Here is a 21509-nt window from a genome sequence, read left to right as displayed (position 1 = left end):
GTTTTATTATCATGTATTGAACTTTTGCAGTACTTTAACCAACGGGAGGTCTATGGAGCAGAGCTTTCACCTTTTTTGGCATTGTTCCACTATGGCCTTCGTGGCTTCTTTACGTATGTTTCATATGTTCGCGTAACTCAAAAGTAGTTTTGTTGGAAAAAAATATATGTAGAGATATGTTATGTATAAATATATTGTTGACACAAGGTTTACTGATTTTGGCTGGTAGAGTAGTGATATTGGCGGATGACGTTGGCTTGAGGTGATGTGTAGAGTGTGGCGAGCAGAAAGATGATAACGATTTCTCCATATTACTTTCGCTCTAGGTTCAAACCGTAACGCAAGAACGGAAAGGCTGCTATTGGCCCGACCGCATCTGCTTGGGACATTCCATTGAAGCCGATTCCTGCCGCCGGTCCCGGTGGTCCTACTGCTACCGCTGTTGCACTCCCGATTGAACCGTTTCGCAAACCGGCTGCTGCCATTGCTGGGCCCATTGGCCGGAGGATACTGCTGGCACTACCGCTATTGTTAGCCACATCTCCACTTCTAAAGCTGAGAGGAAGAAGAGAGCGAAAGATTTAATGGATGGGCGCTTTGACGATGTGATTCGGGGTGATGTAGTGATAACCCGGGATTGGCATTCCGGCAGTTTCCATCGAAATTCTGAAAATAGACCGATTTGGGGAGCGCGTACGTATTCATGTGTGCGTATGTTTGATCCAAATGATCGATATTTAAGGTTCAATTTAAAAGAGGAATTGTTATTGGAGGAATAGGAGGTGATACAGTACATAAGATCCCATAAAGATTGTGAATGAATTGAAAATTTCGATGCGGACATGTTGATGAAGAGTGCAATCCGGACGGAATAGAAACAGGGAGAGGCGAAATGCGTAAAAGAAAAAAAGAGAGAAAGAGAGAGAGTAAGAGAAAAAGAGAAAGAGAAAATGATATATATTAATTATTTGAAATATCAAACTGATGACATGTTCACAGACAAATCACTGAATGCATTCAGTTATACCAAACAATGAAAACAAGTACGGCATGTTTCATTCAACGTATGATAGCATATAGTGTTCGATAACGTGTTAAGAGAGGGAGAGTTATTGCTCCTTTTTCGTTTCTTCCGAGCGATGGAGCGATGGAGACTTATGATACTCGAAAAATCTATTCAGATAGAGACCTCCATCTTTTCTCTAAAAGCAAACTAATTGTAAAACAAAATGTTAATCAGTAGGGAAATTGGTGTGCTTGATAATGCGCACCATAGTATACTAAAACGGGAGCAAAGAGTACGATAACTACCGAGTGTAAACTAGACGAGAAAAAGGTGAAACTAAACACGCAAAAAATAATCATAACCATAAAACTCTTGCGCAAATATTGTAGATATTATTCTAAATCAATTTGATAGAGTAACTATTTATTCTATATATTCACAGTAGTTGGTATACAAATTTTATATCGACGCAAACTCGCCAATGCGATATAACTCGTTTTAAAAGGATATAAATTGATCAGATCTATGCACATCTAATGAAAACGCATAAAGTCGTTATTCGATAGCAAACAGGAATGAAATGAAAGAAAATTCGTTCAACTATGGACTAGATACGGATAACTGTGTCTATTACAACACGGAAAGTAACGCTAAAGAAACAGTAAGGAGTCATATAAAAAAGACTGGTCACTATAGGAGAAAAGATTAATGGAATAGAAAATGTCTCTAAGGGATTAGAAAAGCCCCCAGTAAACACAGCCTCAGATTGCTGAAAGCAAACGCACGCACACACACTAGAGAAGGTAAACGAAACAAGACGATACCGACGATCGCAATAGGATGAATGACGATTGACGTTGGCGTTTCTTGAGGATTCTCGTGACAATTGCTAACCACTAGACGAGGCCTTCGTACGACAATTTGCATAAGGAAACGGATAATTTGTTGTTATAAAATATGCATACGAAGGATAAAGAGAGAGAGAGAGAGAGACAAAGAGAGAGAGAGAGAGAGAGAGAGAGAGAAAGAGAGAGAGAGCGAAAGAAAATACCAACCAGCAAACAGGAGAAGTAACGTAAAAATAAAGAAAGGAAGGAAGAACTTTCAAGGATGTACAGGGATATGCTTAAGAGCAAGTAGTGAAAAAGTAAAAAAATACTATAGTATTAATAATAAGAGAGTAAGTTCATACCAAAGTAAACAGAAAATATTACATAAAATGGTTTCTTACCAGGAATGTTCGTGATAGTTTTTGGTCTTTGTTTGATTTAGTTTAGTAGTATTTGAACAATTGGACATACAGTTTTTTGTTGGGTTTTGGTAATAGCACAGTCAGTTATTGGTTGGACAGGTGGTTGTTGGTTGGTGCTATAAAATGAAAGAGGAAACGATTTGGTCTTGCACATATATGACACCTGAACACTACACAACATAGATATGTGAACGATGAAAAGAATGTCGATTGGATTTATGAACGATAAGAGAAAGCTGGAATTTAACTGGAATTCGTTTTACAAATCCCGGTACTGCTTCCACCCTAACATCGTAGCCAGTTTCCGTAAATATCACTTCAATTGCATGATAACCCACATCTTGGAAAACACAACCTTTGCACCAAAAGACAAAGACAAGTAATACGGTAAAAACTAAGAACTATACTGACTCGAAAGGTTCAACACCGGTGTAAGGTAACTCGCGGAGGCTTCCTAGGCTACTACTGGAAACGACCGGGTGTCATTGTAAAATAAATGGCATCAGAAATGCTCCCCGTGTTGGATATGCGCTACAAATAACCGCATGAACACGCAAAAAATCAAACAAAAACTCAATTCAAAAACATGCAATACATAAGGCCAATACAATTTGGAGGAATCATACTAAATTTCAAAGATGGTATCCGTCATAAACCAGTTGAGATAACCATACGGGTACGGAGAAGTTACCTGCCCTTAAAACAAAACAAAATAATTCCATCCAAGATATTGTTTTAATAAGACGGCTTAAGAAACAAATCTTATCGTTTTGGTAGGCTATTTGTATTTAACAAACAGTAAACGGAATAATCCAAAATCCATAATGCGTAACGCATTACGCTTTAATGAAATGCCATTAGTTCAGGAAAAAGAGAACTGAGTGAGTGGCGTGAGGCATATATAGGAAAAGGATACTTGATATTTGGAGCGAACATAAAAACACAACATTCACCCGGTTGGCTTATACACTAGACTAAAGGTTAACGGGGCGTTCAAGAGCGTACTGCTGCGTGATGTATTAATGGATAACTATATATTAATGGGTAACATGAACATTTGATTTACATGGAAAAAAGACGCGCATTACTAAAAGAATAGGATGGGCTTTCGGATTTTGGATGGTGTTGTAATTGAGGTTTTGTAGAAACGAAGTGGTTTGCGGTTGTTTAATCACTCCCAAATTTGGCACATATTTAGCACTGTTATTGTCATATCGTTGTAAAAGACGTGTTACTTTGCACATTATTCTTCTAACGGAGCACGTGTTAAAAATTTGATGGCAACCTGCAAGTGTATGGTTGTGTACGTTTCTTCTTCGGTTCATGTGAGTAATACTGGATCTATATTACACGTAGATGTATCTCCCCAATCGATTAAATTTTCATATGCTACCAGTGCTTAGTTTTCGGTGTGCGGTTTCCATAAAATCGCTCATAATAAAACAATACGAGGGTAAAGTCCAACAACGGTGCTACATAGTTGCCGTATTGGGGACTTGTTGGTGTGGTTATGTATTGTGTGTATTAACATATGGAAGTGTGTTGACAATGAGCTAATGTATATGGCTTTCAAAAGTTAGGAGAAGCAGTAAAAAAAAAGATTTTTTGGTGTTTTTTTGAACATAGGTTCCCTTGTGCAGGTGGCTGCAAAATAAGGTTGCTGGGAGGATTGATCGTAAGAAAGTATCTTTTCTTTTCTTTGCATAATATTTAAGTTCAAAGCAAAAGACTCATACTATTCTTCTAGCGTCAATACGTTGCAATAATACCAGACAAGACGATCGGAGACGAATAAGTGACGAAAAACTAGAGAAAATTCCATCCTTCGTTTTCTTTGCAGAATTAATGAGTATGTTTGAACAGTGAACGGTTGGTTAAAGAAACGATTGACATGAGGTAGAAATGCAATGATATCGTAATTTGAACAAATAATTCCACGATCAACCCTCGTAACTAATGTAAGCGTAAGTTAATGCTTGCCTGTTGGTTCAATGGCAGGATGGTTATGTGGTTAAGTGGTTATGGGTTACAGAGCAGTTACATTTGCAAAACAATGAAAGACTTGTGGTTTTTGGTTGCTTTCGGTGTATGGGGATTAATATTGGTAGCACACTTTGGAAGATTTTGGACATTTTCACTAAGTACTGAGGCATTTGGTAGATAAGGTCGGATCGGTCGGAGTTGTGGAGAATATGGAAGGATGACGTTCAGGATATTCCCATGTTATCGTTGAAGAAGGCGAATTTGAACTGCATATCCCACGCTGACGAACACCGACACGACGGGGACGCGGCGACGAGCGTTGCTGATTTAATAACCATTGCTGAAATAGAATCGAATCGAATATGCTTAACTAAGAACAGTTATTAATAGTTATTCAAATTAACACAAAGTAGCCTAGCTTCGAGATGCTTTGTTTCACTTAACTCATATTCTAAATCTTTATTTGTTTCCATTTTTCTGTTGGCTAATATGTAACTAATTACACAATGTGGAAGTATTGATATTAGGATTTTAACCTTTTTTCATTTTCTTGCAAACTGCTCTATCAGAGATCGATCTATACTTGGTTAGGGTGCGTGAATCAGCTTTTGTGTAGCTACTATTTTCTTCAGTACAGTATAATTGTGTTTCTGATCTGTTTGGCTGTACAAATGTGAGCAATTCGTAGTGAAAAAAATTATGTTACGAAATGGGGACTTGCTGTTTAGAGTGAAAACTTAAAAATAATAACGATTCAGTTTGCACAGTGCACCGAACGCCTACCAAACGATTTTGTGAAACGAAGATTGTTCCCACCAAGCCTGTAAGAAATTAACATACTGAGTTGGACTTGGAAAAATTTCGAATCCTTTTAGTTCTTAGTGAGTACTCACTATCAGTCTCCTTCTTCGAACGTAGTGGGGTTTTTCTTTAATAATATGCTGTTCAGCGCTTTAGCATTTAGAAACATTTAAACTCTTGCTGTCTATGTGGTGGTCACACTATTATTGGTTAGAGTATCCTTCGTTTACCGCTTGCAGTCATGAGCAGCTACTAACTGAGGAACTACCAGGGATATCTCTAACTTACAACGCCTTTTTGCAAAAAAAAAATTGATTTCCATACTTGGTTTCTGCTTAAAAACACTGGCTAAGCCTATGTTTAAAAAACTAGCTGAATAATAATTAGTCTCGATTTTCTGGACCTCTTCGCCAGTTGTGCCACTACCGGCAGTCGAAAGGAGCACAAGCTATCTCTGATACTCTGGCACTCAAATTTAGGTTGGGAGTAAGCTAAACAAAAAAGTGCCTTCTTAGCCAAACGTAGGGCCTAGTTCTTACATCGTCAGTGCCACTATGACAGAAGTTTAAGCATTAATACAATCAGTTGTACTGATGCGGATATCAGGACTAAACGCCTTATCGACTATCATGTGTGATTATTGAGTGTTCGGTTCGGTAGCCCTCACACGGCCAATCCAGTAAGTAACGCGTTAAAACATTTGTACTATATCCGATACATAGTGTGTCATATCGTAGCATACAGCAGAAATTCTAGAACGTAACTCTAAAATAGTAATTTCAACACAAAAAAGAAAATGATGCCGAAAAATGGTGTAAACACGTACACAGGAGGCAAGAACCGGTTCGCATCCTTCATTTCTCTCGAAACATCGTGAGAAAATCGATTGATAAAATATACCCAAATCTTCCTGCCAAATATTTGTGTTGCTATGTAGATATTGGGTGCGCAGTGGTGACTGAGACTGTCGCCCAACTAGATTTCAACATCATCCCGCTCTTTGGGACGAAAGGTTAACGTTTCGCGTCCGATTCGAATAAGTTATCACGAAAATGGAACCTTAACCGGAAAGTAAAACAGGTCAATTTAAGTCCCATGCCACCAAATGTCTTTTGTTATGCTGGATGCTGGTGTAAGTTATCCGACGTAGTGGAACCCCGATAAAAACGGAGAAAAAATTCAAAAGGAATTTCGCATGAAAAGCGATTTTTGTCTCTCTGCAAGGGCGCGTGAGCCAACTATAAATACATTGCATCCTGATAAACTAGCGCTCTTTTAATATACTATTGTTGGCATTTCTTTAAGCACCACCCGAAGAGAAGAGCGTGCCCGATAGAGAGCTGTAGTAGGTTGGTAGTAACCATTGCAAAAGTCGTACACTACTCATCGCCGTGTTTTCGACGGCGACTTCTATCCGCAGACGTTCATCTCGAAACCTCGCGGTGGAAAACCGTTGCACGGTTCGTGACCTTTGCGAGTGGTTAAATTAAAGCACAAGAACAAAGCAAAAAGCAAGGAAAGAGGTGACGATCAGTCAGAGTTTCCATGGCTCGTGGCGCATAAGAGATGCGCCCTGGTTCGGAGTACAAGGGGGGTTTGCTAGATAATTTTAGATCGGGACTGCCGCAGTTGGAAGTATCGCGCGGCACAGCCCACCAAAAAGGAAAATAACAAATTTGCAGAAGGTTTAAAATTAATCCATCCAAAATCTGTTCTGAAATGGTGTGTGGATGCGGATGCTTGCAATATTCTACTGCGATTGGAGCCTGGGTGGTGCGCGGCGCCGCCCGCTGGTGTGTTTGCACCCTAATTTCATTTTCTATTCCTATCCTCTCTCGCGCCGAGCAAGCCGAGCATGTCCGTCTACTTTCTACCATCATCAGATTGTTTCGCCCAGACCCAGAACCCGGCGTTACATTTTCCCTCTTGGCAAGCGTTGCGCCCTTATGCAGGACAAAAATAAAATGACACAACATATCGCACTAGACGGATTACAGAGCACGATACAGGCGATACCAAACAGAAAATGGCGGCCCGCAGGAAGTAGAGAGTATTGGTAAGAGACAGTTTTTAAAATCCTTATCGAGCTAGGCTGCTAAAAATATAATCGTACCGTAATTCTTAGCTAACTGTGAATCGTGTCCCTATGGACACGAAAAAGTATTTTTAACTCGCGCTCGGCCTTTTTTTCCAGATAAGGGACAAAACCTCGCGCGAAAGGCAATGAACAGTGCAATAAAAGAACTGTTACCAAGTCTACAGAAAGGAGGGCCGAGGTGCTCCTCCCGGGGGAAGGTCTCTATCAAACGAATATGACGAACGAACACTTATAAAATGTATGTAATGTAAAGCTACAAATGCCACGTATTCTCTGACATCACACGAATATCCTTATCACTAGCAGAAAGATACAAGTAAGACATTGTTGTAAAACGCTCCCGTTGCAGGCTTGGCTTTTAAGAAGTAATATGTCTTTAGCACACGTTATATTCCAATTATTTATTCATCCTTCCGTTTTCGTTCACAGACACACACACAGTACACACACATCTATGTGAACAGCTATGGCGAACCATTCAAATGATCCATTCAAATTATTCCGCCACTCAACGTTCACCGGCAGCAGGACAAAAATGTAAGTGAATCTGTATCCGTCGTGTGATTTAAAATAATGTCCAATGGCTTTAAAATTTCTTCATTCGATAGGTTTTAGAAATGAAAGTAAGGGTCTGTGACGCGCGCCAAACGGGAATGTGAAACACGTCTAACTTTTGCCACGCTTCCACGTAGACACGATGTAAATGTAACCTGATCAGAAGCGTGTGCACATGAAGGATGTGTATACGAATGCCAAATTCAATGTGTACAGCTCTACTGTACACAAACAACACGATGTAGAAAACAATCGACTGCTCTTTTGCGCCCTTGCCTTTCACGTTCTTTCGTTCCGTGTTCTGTTTCCGTTCAACGCGCGCGCGGCCTTATTAGTTACAGTGTGTTATGTATGTTATCTCAATATCCATGAGATGAAGCTCATGTCCGACCATGTTTCATCCTCCTAATATGCTGGCCTATAGCTGGTCTGTTTCTGATCGTGCTCTTGGCGATCGCTCGGATCGCACGGGCTACCGTTCTCGGGTACAGAGGAGAAGCTGGCGATAGTAGTGTGCCTCCTGCTAGTCTTTAGTATGGATTGAACTTGTTGCGCTCACTCTTCTTACTGCTATCGCCGTTAAGGCTGTTGTTGGTGTTTGGAGAGCGCATTCGAGTAGTTTTCGATCGATTGACACCGGTTGTCTGGATCGGTGTCACGGCAGTTGCACCGCTGGACAGATTGCCAAGCAAATCGGTGAGACCACCGAGTGCCGATAGGCTGGTCAGCGCATTGAGCGCCCCCGGCTTAGACAACAGTTGCGCCAGCGGGATGGCCGTGGCCAGCGGATTTGCGACCGAAGCGGCAGCAGCTGCAGCAGCGGCCGCATTTGCACCGACCGCCGTCGCGCCAGTGACATTCGAGCTGGCCGCCGCCGCTGCGGCCGCAGATGCCGCGGCAGCTACCGTGGCCGCCGCCGACGGTGGCACCAGTCCGGTCGCGGCCGGCTGAGCACCGCCGGCCCCCTGCGCAGTGGCAGTGACCGCTGCCGTGCTCGCTTCGTCGCCTAAATTCGCCTTCTGAAGTTCGACGCTGTGGGAGGATAAGGAGGAAGTTTGTTAGGTTTAAGAAGAGAGAGAGAGAGACAGACAGAGATAGAGAGAGAGAGAGAGAGTGACAGATAGAAAAAGAGAAATTTGTGAAGGATGTGCCCCGAGAAGGCGCCGGGACGGACGGAAGGATTCGTTTTTGGTGTCATTTGCAGTAATAGAGCAAAGAAAGAGAGAGAGAAAAAGGTTGTGTTTTCGTGTGTATTATAAGGTACATGAGAACGGTTGGGGACAACAGTGTGTGTGGTACAGAGAAATCGGGGAAAGTGCGCCTGGTTTACCTGGTGGTGATGAAGGATTTTGGTGGAGGTATGATAGAGTTAAGTTTAGAGAAAAAAAACTGGTTCGTTCACCGTTGGAAACTGTTAGTACACATAGAGTGTGGATGGCTCTAGGGTTCGGTTTACGAGGAGGACGTTGGTTTTGTGTGCTAAAATGTGGACATTCGCATGTGGGATGGGAGGAAAGAGAGCGCGCGTAACACGGATGCACTGCACACAGAGCATTGCGAGGAGTTGCTTCGACTGGATAGGGATAGGGGGGGTCCCCTTGTACGAGGGTTCAGATCGGTTATGCTTGGTGGACGGATGTGGACTCAGTCGTTCTGTGTTCGAATGACGTTCCTACGAACCACGTAGGTAGCAACAAACTCATTGCTGCCGTTTAAAAACTAATTGTAAAGGAAGGAATCAAACCTATAATAGCATTGTGGGGGAGAAAAATAACACAAATCTATTATTTAAACCAATTATTTAACAAAAAAGAGGCTCGAAACAGAAAATAGAACAAACCTTGACCTAAAGTGTCATCAACGAATTAATACTTTTCCAAACAGTACAGCCACCGTATGAGCGCCAGTGGTTGGTTAGAAAGGTTGGTTACAAGGGTTGGTTATATGGGGAGAATCTAAGGCTCGATCGCCAACGATCTCCGCTTGTTCGTTTTCACATGCAGACCATTAAAAGAACGGGACAATTTGACGATGGGATAAATCACCAGGCTTGCGAGATTTGGTGCCACGTGCACAAACTGGGGAAAACGACATAAGCAATAACAATCCATAGACATAGAGAGGATTAGGCAAACGGAGCAGAACGTACGTAGTTTAGCGGAACAATCGATGGGTCTTTGAATAATTGGGAAAGGAAGAAAGGCATAATTGCGCGCAGAATGTGACAACTCATTATCTGCAATCTTTGTATGATGATGAAAAGCCGTCGAAGTATATCGTCGTTTGAAACATTCCAAGTACATACAGAACCGTGGGTGTTAACGGGGAGGTTAACTGGGAGGGGGAGAGACAGAGTCATTACAAACAAACATGAATGGGATTTACAGAAAACAAAAACTAATTTACAATCGCCAGTATCTAAACGTCTCGTAAAACAATAGGACCACGAACGAAACTTGACCACGCAAAGGGACATTCGGAGAGCGCTGAAGTTTAAACCACCATACATTCTCGTAGAGACAAGGAAGAGGCAAAGTTCATTTACACATTTACTACAGACCACCGGCAGTTTGTAAAGAGGAAGACAACTTTTTACAAACAACCACATTTGCATTACAAAGGGATCTATAGAGACAGAGACACAGAGAGAGAGAGGACCAGAGACACTCATGTGATTCAATGTAGTTTTTAGTGCACGAACATAATTGGATACAGCTACTACGAGACAGAGAGAGAGAGAGAAAGAGAGGTGAACTTAATAGGGTTGCAATTTCATCGTATCAATCGAGAGAGGGTGGATAAGAGAAAGGCACGATTTCCTCCTGAATGTAGTTCCCCAGCGCCGAGTATAGTCAGTGACCAAATATAAGAGATATAAAACGGTTGAGCAAACGAAATCTGCACTTACCTCATGTTGATCAAGTACTGGGCCAGCGCGACCGAGTCTGGATTGCCCGTTATGGTGATCGTGCGATCCGTGTTACCGCTGTCGCGCTCCTCGCAGTTGGAAATGCGGATCATAGCGCCGGAGATTTGGCGTATTTCGGCAATCTTGGTGCCGCCTTTACCGATGATGCAGCCTATCAGGTCGTTGGGTACGGTCATTTCATGCGATTGCGACTGAACTTGAGCTACGTTGCGGTTGTTGTTGGTTCGCAGCTGAGAACCGGCCAAAGCGGCGAGAGCTGCGTAGGGTATATATTGGCAGGCATTAGCTTTTGTACGAACAACTTTCATGATCTTTTTGTGACAGTTCCGCGAGAATATTGGAATCCCGGGACGATGTCCGGCGGCGGGGAAAGGTAATCAGAATCTCAAAGATTGCTTACCAGTTGGGTTGAGCCCTCCGGTGTTTGTGGGAATCGCACCGGCTAATCCTAGCGCCGCCAGGCCAGCGAGCGGATTTTTGGCGATTCCTGAAACCTGTGAAGAATGGCAATCGAAAAGAAAACAAGTACCATTTTTAGCATTCGACGTTGAGATCAATCAAAATCACTATGTGGTAGAGGTGTGTGTGTTAGGAAGTTAGGTGATTGCTATTTCAACTTGTATTATACCGGGTGTTGCCACCAGCCTTGTTAAACGGGACAATGTTACAGTGACGACAATAAGTGTCGCATGACTAAAGTAGTTTTGAGCCGAAACCGAAAATACTGTTATTTTATTACAATGTAAAGACGTGTACAATGTTGTTGTGTACTGGTTTCATAAATGATTTCTTTTCATGTGTCCTAGTTTTGGGGCCGTATTACATGGTTTGGGAATTGGTCATCAACTGGTGTTCGATTTTGTGCTTGGTTTTCGTGACTTCAATGCGATGCATCCTGCCCAGACATATCTTAACAAAAACTTCACAAACAGGTTACAAATTAAAGTGAACGATTTATGGTGTTCAATTAAAGTATGGTTTATCTCTGGCTGACCCAATTTTATCGATGTTTAAATCATGGCTAGGTGAAACATATAAGCCTTATATACGGAAAAAACGCAGACTTTTCTAAATCGGCTTTGTCGACCATTACTCTGTTGATTAGTACAGATTAGTATTATGTTTAGTATAGATTAGTATATTAGTAATATACACAGGGACTGCCGACTAATGACCGATCAGCGTGGCAGTGAAAGTTTTTGTGCAAAACTAGCATTATTAAGCACACCGAATCACTACTAGAATGACGGCAACATGAACGTTTGACGGCAATGGTAACACTAAACATTACTAAAAGGGACACATTTTAAAGACGAGAAATTTTCCAAAGCATTCGTGTCGGTTGGTGGTGAAAAGGTGGGTTCATGCTCATAAAGCATTAAAGCATGATCGTGTAAATGTATGTAATCATGTAGTCGAATACAGTGAATTAGTATTATAAATAACGATCAATAATCAAGTGGTATGTTCGCGCTAGCTACAGGTGGTGTAAGAGCCGCCCAATGTATTCTCTAATAATCATAACATTTAAATAGCTACGGCAATCAAGCATATGTACATGTTTTAGCCATCTACTTAGCCGACTACATAGATTAGTTTGATTTATTCGTCGATTATATGAAACGAGCTATACAATCAATAAACCCTTTAATAACTAAAATAATGTACAGGGAGAGTCATAAATGTCACAAAAATGCAACATAAAACCATTATCTACTCCGAAATGTGAAAAAGGAATTTGGTAAAACCATAGAGAAAGGCAACAGAAAGCAATCCACTGCTGCTCGGGGAAAAAGGTTCTGCATTGGTTTGAAACGGGCAGGGTGTACTAAGAACGATTCTCGTTTACTGGAAAAATCCCATCATTAATGGTGATTTCAATTAGAATGGGGTAGGATTTGGTGGATCTTGGGACTTTTGCTTGGATCGGGTATTACTCTGCCAGGCAAAATCAGCACCAATCAAAAACGATTAAACTCACATCAGGTATCGGTTGTAGATGATGTGGAGGTATCGCTCCCTGTAGATGTGTTCCTTTTAGTAATGGATCGGCTAAACCAGAGATGCCCGCATGCAAGCCACCGGTAATGGCAAGTGGAAATACTGTGCAGGTCTAAACGAACGATTTATGAGACAGTTATGTTGAAACAGACAGATAAAGAGAGAGAGAGAAAGAGAGAAAGAGAGAGACAGAGAAAAGAGATACAAAATGATAGCAAAACATACTGGGCTAGTGTGTAGTGCAAGCCATTCAGAAGAAAAGCTTTACTGGACTTGGTTCAGAGGATTTTTGGGTTCTTTTACATTCGGTTCAACCGAACATCGTTCTATGTTTTTCCTAACAGTGTCCAAATAAGAAATAACTCCATTGAATAGCATACTTCGAACTGACGTTTGGCGCATAAAAGCCGTTGAATCGGTATAGCATAGAAATAGATGATTGATCTACGCGTGATCCATCCATTTGATTCTTTGTTAACTATGATTGAACATTTTCATTACAACACCTAATTTCAGTCATTGGTTGAACTCTACATCCTTGTTTGAAGTATTATTTCATGATTCAAATGTAAGCAAACAGATGAAAGCACAAAAATGTCACACTTTCTGTATGCATAACGTTAATATTGTTACATCCGTCATAATTGAATGTTTATTTTCGGGTTAAGAGAATTAGAAAGATGCGGGACCAAAAAAAAGATCGTCATGGCGGGTCCATATGCTACAATAAACCTGCGATTTAACATGACTATCATTTCCTTGTTCGTAGATTAATTTAGTTAAAAAAAAACACGGCAAAACTCAGTGTGATGGCTGGCTTAACATGTAAGGGCATTATTCGGGTCGATTATTTGTGGCCTGTAGTGCAATAAAGACAATGAAAAATGAGCTTGAGTTGAGTTTTCATCTCTCGGGGAGTGTTTAACTCGGTCATAGTTGAAAAAGCCATTATCAATTATATTGTGTAATCAATCAAGAAGCAGATTTAGCGCGGAGTTCACTACAAGAATTGTGACAAAATAGCGGACAAAGCTGGTCTAATTTTAGTGACAATTGGAATCGAACATCGTTACTCAAAACCTATTATATATAGAACGCTTTGGCAAGCAAGAGGTAATCAGGGACAGAGAGAGTTTCATGATGATTTTAATGTTCATGGTTTGGCAACCGAGTTTATTTTTGTGACGGTCCACAATACTTACTTCTTGCGCTGGTACCGCGTAGTTGCCCTGGATGGTGTAAGCCTGTCCGTTAGCCACGATTACCGGACCATTGACTTGTGGTTTTGGTCGATACGGAATGGTGGCTCCCTTGGGAGGGGACTAGAATTCAATAAAAGTGGCATGTATGTGATTAACATTTAGTTCTACAGACCATCATCACTAAAAAGTGCATACGCTGTTAATCTCTAAGAAATGAGCAATAGTTCACTTATGAACAACCAGAATGGTCCTACTATTTCGATTAATGCCTAAAGTAAGGTAGAATCTTCTTCGATGTAATAAATTTGCAGTGAGAATCAGTGAACATTTGCGTAACCTTTTCCAAACACGTGTACTTATATCATTTAGACAAACTTTGAATCAAACCCGGCAAGGTTCGATAGGCTTTATGCTCTCATGAATCATATTTTAAATAACTTTCGCTCAGATTATGGTGGAAAACAAAATGTTAGTAAAACATTTGGGAACAATAAATATGCGTTTAACGCTCTTTTATATGCTGTTAAACAATTTAATTTTCAACTTCGGCATCATGCGGAATTCTGAAGCACTGCCTTCACATTCTTGCTTCTAGGACTTTCTTCGAGTAGAAATAGCGACTAGTAGTCATTGGCAAAAACGACAAACAAAATATGACCTAATGTCAAAGAAGCTCAAATCCAAACCAAAACACGCATTGGTCTAGTTCCAGGTGAGAAAAAGCATATAAATTCAACTTTAGACAAAGCTTGTGATTGATCAACGATAGAAAAATATTGAAAGTGGTACATATAAGGCCGAGAAAATTTTCATACGCATTAATAGAAACAAAACGAGAAAATTTCCCTAGGTGCCAGAAAAAATGAGTGAAAATCCTAGTCAAAAACAATTATTATGCTGTTAACAAAATATGTTTTGCAAACTTACCTCCAGCATAACACAGCATATGTGATAGATACATTGCGTGATTGATTCCGCTGATCCACTAAGTGTGACAGCGCGTTCCGTAGAATTTGGCAACATTTCACTTGCAACTTGAATCGAACACCCCGTGATTTCTCGAATTTCTTTGATTTTCGAGCCGCCTTTTCCTATGAGGCGAAAAGTTTAGTAGAAAATAAATGAGTACAGAACGATAAAGAACCACAACCATACGGCTTCTTACCGATCAAGGAGCCGCACTGACTAGCTGGCACAATCAAGCGAATTGGAATTTGCGTTTTACCCTGTGCAGTTGTATTGTCTTGAAACTGTGAACACCACTGCGGGAGAAGAAAACGAATCCATCCGTTATTATTTTACTTGTTAAAACTGACATAATACAACGAGCGTGAACATTTTTGTGTAACATACGTACCTCTTCGAATTTTTTTGTAATAAGTGTAAAGGCTTTGTAGATAGCACTTCTTGATCCGGAGACGGTGACGATTCGTTCCGGGCACGAGCAGTCTGATATGTTGATTTTTGCACCCGACTGAATGCCGCACAAATTGGTAAAATTGTGGCGTTTGTGGTCGATACGTATCGCATGCAAAAAAGTTAAACAAGAAAATACAAAATTAACAAATTTACGGAATACGGAGATTATAGAAAATCTTTTTCATTTAGCAGTGGGAGAAGTTATAAGTTTTTTTTAACAAATTCTGTTCTACAGTTTTTGAATTCAACCATAAGGCCACCTTTTATACTGTTTAGAAATTTCATAAACCAACACAAATTATTCTTATGTATTCTATAGCAGCAGCAATGAAAAACACTGTCTATAAAAAGTGTAATAAAAAACAATGCTCATACTAGGTTTTTCATAAATCTTAGAAGAATGGATCGGGTAGTATTTTCTAAATAACATACTACGTTGAGTCGGTTTAAAGAAACGTTAAAAACTATTTTTAACCATTGTATAAAATCTCATGAACTCTGACGTTTTCGTGATTGTTATGCGCCTCTTTTGATATCCTATTCATGCTTTGCCTTTAACCTAAGTTGAGACTGAGAGATATTAAGTGAAACAGAAAGTATGACCTCTTTTAATAAACAGTGCGGTTAACATAAGGAACTGCTTTTCTAGTACTATACTGTTTTACTATTTTGCTCCATTCACTCTCTTAACACCCATGTGCTTACCTCTTCCCTAAAACGCTTAACGATTTCTCCCTTTTTTCCAATGATGCTTCCGACCTCCTAGAAGAAAGTAAGAGAAAATGAAAGAAAACACGATGTAAGTTTTGTGATAGCATAAAATAACATAAGCATAAATATATTTAAACCATTGATTGATTATCGATTTTTTTCGATTCATTCAAAACAATGTCAAAACAATAAATATAGGATAATATAATTTTCATACGATTACATAATGTTAATAATCAATCATGTAAATCAATACCGTGTCTATGAGATCCCCCCTCAAGATCATTATTCAAGAAGACATGATGTAACAGAGAAAGCGGTACTAAATAACGTTTATAATTGTAACATATGTTAACACTCAAAAGTACCATTGGGCTAAAGTATAAGGTATTATGAATAACATTTGATTGTCGCTATGTCGACACATGATCAGATAGAGATGTTTTAATTCTACCGATAAATGTTATAGCAACATAATAATAATCCTTCGGGTGCTTCGAGCAAGATGAATATAAGGGAGGATACTTATTCTTGCGCAGAAAGAAAACCCAAAACCTCTGCGGTGCTAATTCAATGAATCTAATTAACCATAAATCAAGCAACGCAAAGGCCAAACCGCAAACTTTCACCATCGTCAAAACTTGGAAGAGCGCAAACCTAGTGCACCCCGCCGTGCCTCTACCCTCTTTGCGTTCCGTGGTCAATATGAGAAACATTCATTCGCGCGCGCGTCTGCTTCCGCATGTTTGACGCGGCCAAAAACCAAGCCAACAAGACACGCTACTGCTATTGAAGTGAATTTCGCTTGCGTTTAATTAGAATTTACAGAGAATCTTAGAGCAAGTGCCGTCTCAGGGTAGTGCCGTGACACCAACAAAAGACTCGTGTAAAAAACGGAACCTTCTTGCGAACCACCACACACAGCTGCGATCTGTGGAGCGGACTACGACGACGAAGAGTTTCGCTTGCGTTCGCGGATTCTCCTACCGCGGTCAATATATTGCTTGTCTTTACTAGCTCTGGTCCTAAACTACCTAAATGCAAGCCCACTGGTCTACTGCTTTGACCGACTAATCACAATTGCTCAAACACGAGAAGTTCTGCAACCATTTTCTCTTAATGTTTGTCTATCATTAAAAAAAACTTATGATAGTTAGGAACAGTGTAAAATACTCATTCAACAGCGAACTTTCTTTTAAGCCCAAATAAAATACTTTGCAACGATAGACTCTACTTCTCGTACATTTCTTGTGCAGGTCAAGATCCTAGAAATGGCAATGTATCCTTCATTCTGTGTGCTCACTGACGCGTTTCTACAAATATCATGGCGACGAAGAACCCTCGACCGACCGAAATCTCCCAGGGGGAACACTGCACGCGAAATTCAGCGATTTTGTTTAAAAAAATTAAATAGCTTCATCCCAGGTACGTGACACGCCAGTCGTCTGCAGCGTCATCTCGTGCGACAGGGAGGTAAGTTTAGATCGCGAACCGCTCGTTTTTTATACATGACTAATTAACGGAATAAACCGTAGACTTAAATTTAGATGCCAGCCCGCGCGTCAATCTGGCGCGGTTTTGCCATTTTCCTCGGCACTAGGCGCGTGGTAGCTAGTGTGCCTTTACTACGTTTTGATTGTTTTACGATGGATATGGGGAAACTATTATTTCATTTGCGTTATCATTTATGGCCAATTACAATTTAAAACCCGCGATCAGTGTTTAAGCCTCTTATCGTTCGTTTGCTGTTCTAAACGATTATTGGATTCGATGAACAATGATAGTTCGCTGTTTAATAGCCTAAGCTTTGTTAGACTTTTTCGTTCGAGAGAACCTTTCGAATATTGTAACACGAAATCAGTTGTGGGCAAAAGAAATTGATAAGGTCCAAAGCATCATGGTAAAATAAAATAAGTTGGAAAAAATTCGTGAAATAATCGCTTGAAGCACCAAGTTTTAAAATCTTTTTTTTTATTTTAAAAAAAAACGAAGCATGTTGGTTGCTTTCTTTGTAAAGTGGAACGGTTAAATGCTTAGTTGTTAACAAAGAACACCTTTGAATGCAGTTTTTGCAGCAGACGTTGAAAATTTTCTTTAAACCGAGTCCCCTCGAAAATTGTGGTATGCGACGGGAAGAAGTATATTAGTACATTACTCATTGCTGAGTTTACAACTAAAGCCAGCCAAAATATGTACTGCTTTATGTGAAGCGTGAAAAACAGAAACCTGTCCGACAGGGTGGGGCGGGGTCCTCTTCGTATGCTCAGCGATTTCTACCCTTCAAACATGCATAAACTCTTGAGCAATGGTATCTTTAGTCGCAAAACGTGAGCGAGTGGACGTTAAGGTATAAAAAGGGTACCTTGCCTCAGCTTGCTTGTGTTGTCTTTGACGTTTTTTTATTCTATATATCACTACCGTAGTGCTCCTGTACTTGGACACAAAAAAAAACCCTTTTGATGGCGAATATATGCTCAGCGATGATCATGAAAATGACGAACCTGACCAGGAGACGACGCACGAGGGACTAGACTACCAACGAAAACATGCTTGCAGTGTTTCTGGAGGTGTGGGAGGGATTCGTACCCATCTGCTCACCCCTTTTTATTGCTGAATATGTAACACATATCCAGTCTGAGATTTTCTTTTTCAAGTGCTACGGAGGCGCATATAAAGTGCACTCGCAAGGCTGCCGGGTACCAGAGTGTGTGTGTGTGTGTGTGTGTGTGTGTGTGTGTGTACGTGGCACAAAATGAATGGAGAAATGTTTACTGCGGAGCGTTGGCGTTACAGGCTGGGAATAATATAAGTAGTACTACTCAACATTAAGTGATGTATAATTAAAGAGTCTACTTTTCGTTACAACAGCAGAAAATCATCTTCTAAGCTCGGAAAAGGTTGCAGCCTAATGAATTTTCAAGACAAGAGAGACATTTTTGAATTTCCAAAAAGTGGGCACCTTTAGTAAAGAAAGTAACAGCAAGTTACTGTTAACCACTCAATATTAGACATGTCATAAGCATTAAAAGGCAGTACGTTCGTGATGTATCCTGAGACATATTTGAATTGTTTAGCTTAGCTAAATTAAAAGCTTTCACCAACCTGCATATTGCAGCATAACATCGCAGATGTACGATCATTCCAATTATTAATAAATTCATTCCATACTAAACAAAAGGGTCTTTATAAGCAAGGGGATTGGCAAGAATCGAGAAGTATCTCAGACAAATGACATTTTTCAATAATGCGTTTTGTGAGGGTTAATTAAGAATGAGACAGAATAAGACAGTAGAGATCGAACATAAATATTGCCACATGTTGCAACTACATTTTTATCCTTCAGCACTTTCTAATAGAAGCATAAGTTTATCTTCTGTGCATGTCCTTTTAAAAGTCAATACAAAATATTTATTTTTACCGAAAGGGTTTCAAGAAACCATTTAAAAGAAACCGGATTCGTCCGTGGTTCCTTACGTTTGAAGGCCCTGGAAAAGATCCGGAAGTCTGGAAAATGGATGCTACATGAACGAATTGAACGAAAGGCAGCAGAAAAGCGGAAAAAACAAATGTCAAATTTTGCTCACCAGGTACAAACGGAAGCCATTTCTTCATCACATTGTGATTGGGGATGGAAAGTGGATTCATTTTGAGAATCCTAAAAAGGACAAATCATGGGTCAGCCCGAGAAAACCATCTACTTCGGCTGCAAAACCAATGCTGTGTTGTCTGGTGGAACCAGAAAGGTGTGGTGTATCAGAAGCTCTTAAATCCTGGTGAAACAGTTAATACAGATCGACTATTGACAACAAATGATCAATTAGAACCATGCCCATGCGCCAATCGAAGAACGACCAGAAGGCACGGTAAGGTAACTTGGCTCCTTGACAATGCGTCTGGACATAAAAAAAAACAAAAACTGGTTCAGGATACAATCAAAGCCCTTGGCATGGAGCTGATACCTCACCCGCTGTATCCATCAGACTTTCCACCAGACCAGGCCCCCTCCCTTTCGATTATTATTTATCATCGATGGAACACACATTGGGTGAGCAGCACTTCGATTCCTACGAGGAAGTCGAAAATTGGAAGACTAATTGGTTTGCTTAAAAAGACTAAACATTCCTTTGGCGTGGCATCCACAAATTACCAGCGCAATAGGAGAAATGTAAAGCTAGCGATGGCTCATTCTTTGAAGAACATAGTTTTTCATGTCAATGCAATAAACATGATTTCTTAAAAAAAACGATTTTTGACTTTTAGACCTGTTATAGGGCAACATTGTACTTTCCCAAATTTGACAAACATTGAGCAGCAGTTGTTTCGTATCTGAAGTACACTTTCTTCATCGTAACAGTACGAAAACAAACAAAAAACCTCCGTGTATCAGATATTCTCCACCTAGCTGATTGTTTTCTTCGCTTCTCCTCAATGAAGTGCAACTGCAGGCGAATATTGCACAGTGAGACTGTCCGGTACAACTTTGTCGTTTTTCACACAACACTTCCGGTTTTTAATTCGGAAATATTCAATTTAAAAAAATTATGTGTTCAAAAATTTACATCCAAGACCCTCCCATACACCAATCCAATGTCGATAATCTCGTACAGAAACATGAAACCCCAATAACGGAATACTTTCTAGGCAATCTACTAAAATAAATCAATGAACCGATTGAGGAGACGGTTTGGAAGCTTTGTACACTCCGACGTAGAATTAAAGCCAGTTAGAGAAAGTCGGAGCAATAAATGTTCAGACTGCTTCCTTCGTTAAGGGATTTTCAAGAAATGCTTCCGTCATTACGAACATGTGTTTTACACGAGCTGCCATTTAACAGTAGCGCATGCGCTTCAATTTTTTAAATATGAAATTGATACGATGGCGATGGCTGTCAGCCACGGCCATGCAGTTATTTTGGTGACGGCGGAAGCATTTCTTCGAAATCCCTTAACGAAGGATCCTTGCCTTGGAACTTTTACTGGTCTGTCTTTCTCTGGCTCAACTGATTTTACATAGAATAATGTGAGAAATTGTAGTCCAGAAAGCAAGTCTTACACGAAATCAAGTTTGAAAAACTGTAAATCAGCCAACGGAAACATACCTTGCCTTGCATGATGAGTCGTATTGTGAGGGTTACCGCCGGGTCTTCGGATAAGTTGATTTCGGTGAGTTTTACTTTACTTTCCTCCATGTTGGCGAACGTTTTGAAAACGAATGTTTCGCTTAAGAATGCTAAACTTTATTCACTGCGCCGTATCGTGTGTAAGGGCTTGGGATACTTTCGCGAAACACGCACACACAGGATCAACTTTCGTTTTTAATAAACTGCAAAATTTACGGTACACAGAACACAATTGTTTAACTAAGATAATTTTTAGGTGTTACATAAATGCAATAGCACACAGCGAACAGTGGAAGGGCCCCCACAAACAAGAAAACGCTTAGAAGTGTAGCAGATATGCATACTACTTGCTGTTTGTTTTTGGTTTCACATGTTGTCCGCTGAACACTCTTGATTTAAAAGATAAATTGTAAAGTAAACTTCCCGATCTCAA

General features: G+C 40.3%; 1 protein-coding gene across 6 annotated transcripts; it reads right to left on the bottom strand.

Moving 5' to 3' along the window:
* Nucleotides 1-561: 561 nt before the first annotated feature.
* LOC128268800 (poly(rC)-binding protein 3) lies at nt 562-21161 on the bottom strand. Of its 6 annotated transcripts, XM_053006027.1 has the most exons (10): nt 21056-21161; nt 15952-16008; nt 15185-15301; nt 14993-15089; nt 14755-14918; nt 13828-13947; nt 12602-12737; nt 11025-11111; nt 10604-10910; nt 562-666 (listed from the first exon to the last, which is right to left on the bottom strand). In XM_053006027.1, exons 1-10 carry the CDS (start codon nt 21143-21145, stop codon nt 582-584), a joined length of 1260 nt encoding a protein of 419 aa, XP_052861987.1. In that variant the 5' UTR covers nt 21146-21161; the 3' UTR covers nt 562-581. The 6 variants fall into 6 exon arrangements, with proteins under 6 accessions (XP_052861987.1, XP_052861990.1, XP_052861988.1 ...); XM_053006030.1 differs by lacking the exon at nt 12602-12737 and having other exon boundaries at nt 10604-10880; nt 13824-13947; nt 14993-15053; nt 15164-15301; XM_053006028.1 differs by lacking the exon at nt 12602-12737 and having other exon boundaries at nt 13824-13947.
* Between the last annotated feature and the right edge of the window lie 348 nt (nt 21162-21509).

Source organism: Anopheles cruzii, chromosome 2 (assembly GCF_943734635.1).
Source record: "Anopheles cruzii chromosome 2, idAnoCruzAS_RS32_06, whole genome shotgun sequence".
Classification (NCBI taxonomy): Eukaryota; Metazoa; Arthropoda; class Insecta; order Diptera; family Culicidae; genus Anopheles; species Anopheles cruzii.
Note: the sequence above shows the minus strand (reverse complement) of the source record. Positions and strands in the feature narration are given on the sequence as shown.